The 1,950-nt window shown below is 67.3% G+C and overlaps 1 protein-coding gene across 1 annotated transcript in view; it reads right to left on the bottom strand.

The window, feature by feature from the left end:
• Positions 1-1,950, bottom strand: part of LOC146585187 (far upstream element-binding protein 2-like) — an 11,321-nt gene that overhangs the window by 6,489 nt on the left and 2,882 nt on the right. The window contains exons 4-8 of the mRNA XM_085323391.1: positions 1,908-1,947; positions 1,170-1,219; positions 1,014-1,085; positions 852-909; positions 209-760 (exon numbers count right to left, since the gene is read on the bottom strand). Coding sequence (XP_085179517.1) covers positions 209-760; positions 852-909; positions 1,014-1,085; positions 1,170-1,219; positions 1,908-1,947 — 772 coding nt within the window. The remainder of the gene's footprint in view (positions 1-208; positions 761-851; positions 910-1,013; positions 1,086-1,169; positions 1,220-1,907; positions 1,948-1,950) is intronic.

Below are 1,950 nucleotides of genomic sequence, written 5' to 3'. Positions count from 1 at the left end.
AACTACATCACAGGTGCACCACGGACGCGGTAAGGACATCCCAAAAGTGTTATGGACATGCTAAGGACACTGTGGATTTGCTGTGGACATGCTAGGGACATCACAGGTGCACCACGGACGCGGTAAGGACATCCCAAATGTGTTATGGACATGCTAAGGACACCACGGATGTGCTGCGGATGTGCTGTGGACATGCTAGGAACATCACAGGTGCACCACGGACGCAGTAAGGACATCCTGGACGTGCCATGGACACGCTAAGGACACCACAGATGGGGCACGGCTGCGCTGTGCACGCACTAAGCACATCACACGTGCACCAYGGACGCAGTAAGGACATCCCRGATGTGCCAYGGACACGCTAAGAACACCACGGACACGCTGTGGATGTGCCACGGACGTGCTAAGGGCATCGCACACGCGCCACGGACATGCTAAGGGCACCACAAACGCTAAGGACGTTCTAAGGACGCCGCGGACACGCTGCAGATGCGCCACAAACACGGTTAAGACCACCACGGACGTGCCAAGCACACAGTGGACGTGCCACGGACACGCTAAGGACACGCCACAGACACAGGGGCTCACCTGGAGCTGCTTGATGGTCTCGCCGCCCTTGCCGATGACGAGGCCGGCCTTGCCGGCGGGAATCATGATCTCCTGCACTGTGCCGTTCTGCCCGTTGGCGTTGTCGTGGAACTGCCCCGGCGGCCCCCCGCGGCCCCGCGACACGATGTCGTCCAGCATCATCTTGGCTTTCCTGCGCGGGGCGGAGAGGAGGACGGGGTGAGGGGCGCGCGGGGTGAGGGGCCCGTGGGGGGCGCGCACGGGGGGCGGGGAGCGGTACTCACTGCACGGCCTCGGGGGAGCCGGTAAGGGAGACGCTGCGCTCCGGGAGGCCGCCGCTGTCTGCGGGGAGGCAGCGGCGTCAGTGCCGGAGCAGGGCTGGGAGGCGGGGGGGTCGCGGCGGCCAGCCGCCCCCCGCCATCCCCCCGCCCCGGCTCTGGCCCTACCTGGCGAGATCTGCACTTTGCAGCCCGAGTCCTGCTGGATCTTGTTGATCTGCTCCCCGCCACGACCGATGACTGCGGCAGACGGGGCCGGGGTGAGGCAGCGCCGCCGCGGCCGCCCCCCACCTCCGCCCCCCTCCCCCCCACACCGCTACTCACTCAGTCCCACCATGCCATCAGGCACCCGGTACTCCTCCGTCACCGTGGACCTGTCGGGGGCCGTGGCACCGCGTCAGCCCCGCGTGCTGGGATAGCGGGATCGCGGGGACGCCGCGGGAACGGGGGCGAGGGGGGACAGCGCGGCGGCGGGGATGGAGAAAGACGGAGCAGATGCCACCGCAGCAAGGACGCGCCAGCGGCACGGATGGAGAGGACGCGGCACGGGCGCAGGACGCAAGGCCGCCGCGCCGACGGCACAGAGGACGAAGGAGATGCCGCCGCAGCGGGGACGCGGCCGTGGTGCAGACGGAGAGGACGCGATGGGGACGGGAAAGGCAGAGATAACGCCAGCGCGAAAACGGAGGCAGCGCGAACGCGGTGTGGCGAAGAYGTCGAAGGGGACACGCCACCACGGCAAGGTGCAGCGGTGACGGACAGGACGCTGCCGTACTAGATACCGAGGAGACACGGAAAAGACTCCGCAGCGAGAGGGATGGGAAACGTGCCGTAACGCAGCAGGGGCAGAGGTAGAGCAGACACCACGGTGCTGGGGACACCGGGGGGACAAAAAACACGCTGCTGCGTGGAAGAGAGACGACAGAGGGGCTGTGATGGGAACAGAAAAGACGTGGTGGGGACACGGAGGCGGCGGGGACGCCGTGGTGGCCGGGACACGGTGGGAATGCAGCAGCAGGGACGGAGAAGACGCAGGGGCGGCGGCGGTGGGTCGGGGCTCACCTGGGTGGGGGGTGGATGGGCCCCAGCTGGGTGGGCAGCGCTG

Source organism: Rhea americana, unplaced genomic scaffold (assembly GCF_003343005.1).
Source record: "Rhea americana isolate MKP2758 unplaced genomic scaffold, rheAme1 scaffold_844, whole genome shotgun sequence".
Classification (NCBI taxonomy): Eukaryota; Metazoa; Chordata; class Aves; order Rheiformes; family Rheidae; genus Rhea; species Rhea americana.
The sequence above is the reverse complement of the archived record's forward strand: the minus strand, read 5'-3'. Positions and strand labels throughout refer to the sequence as shown.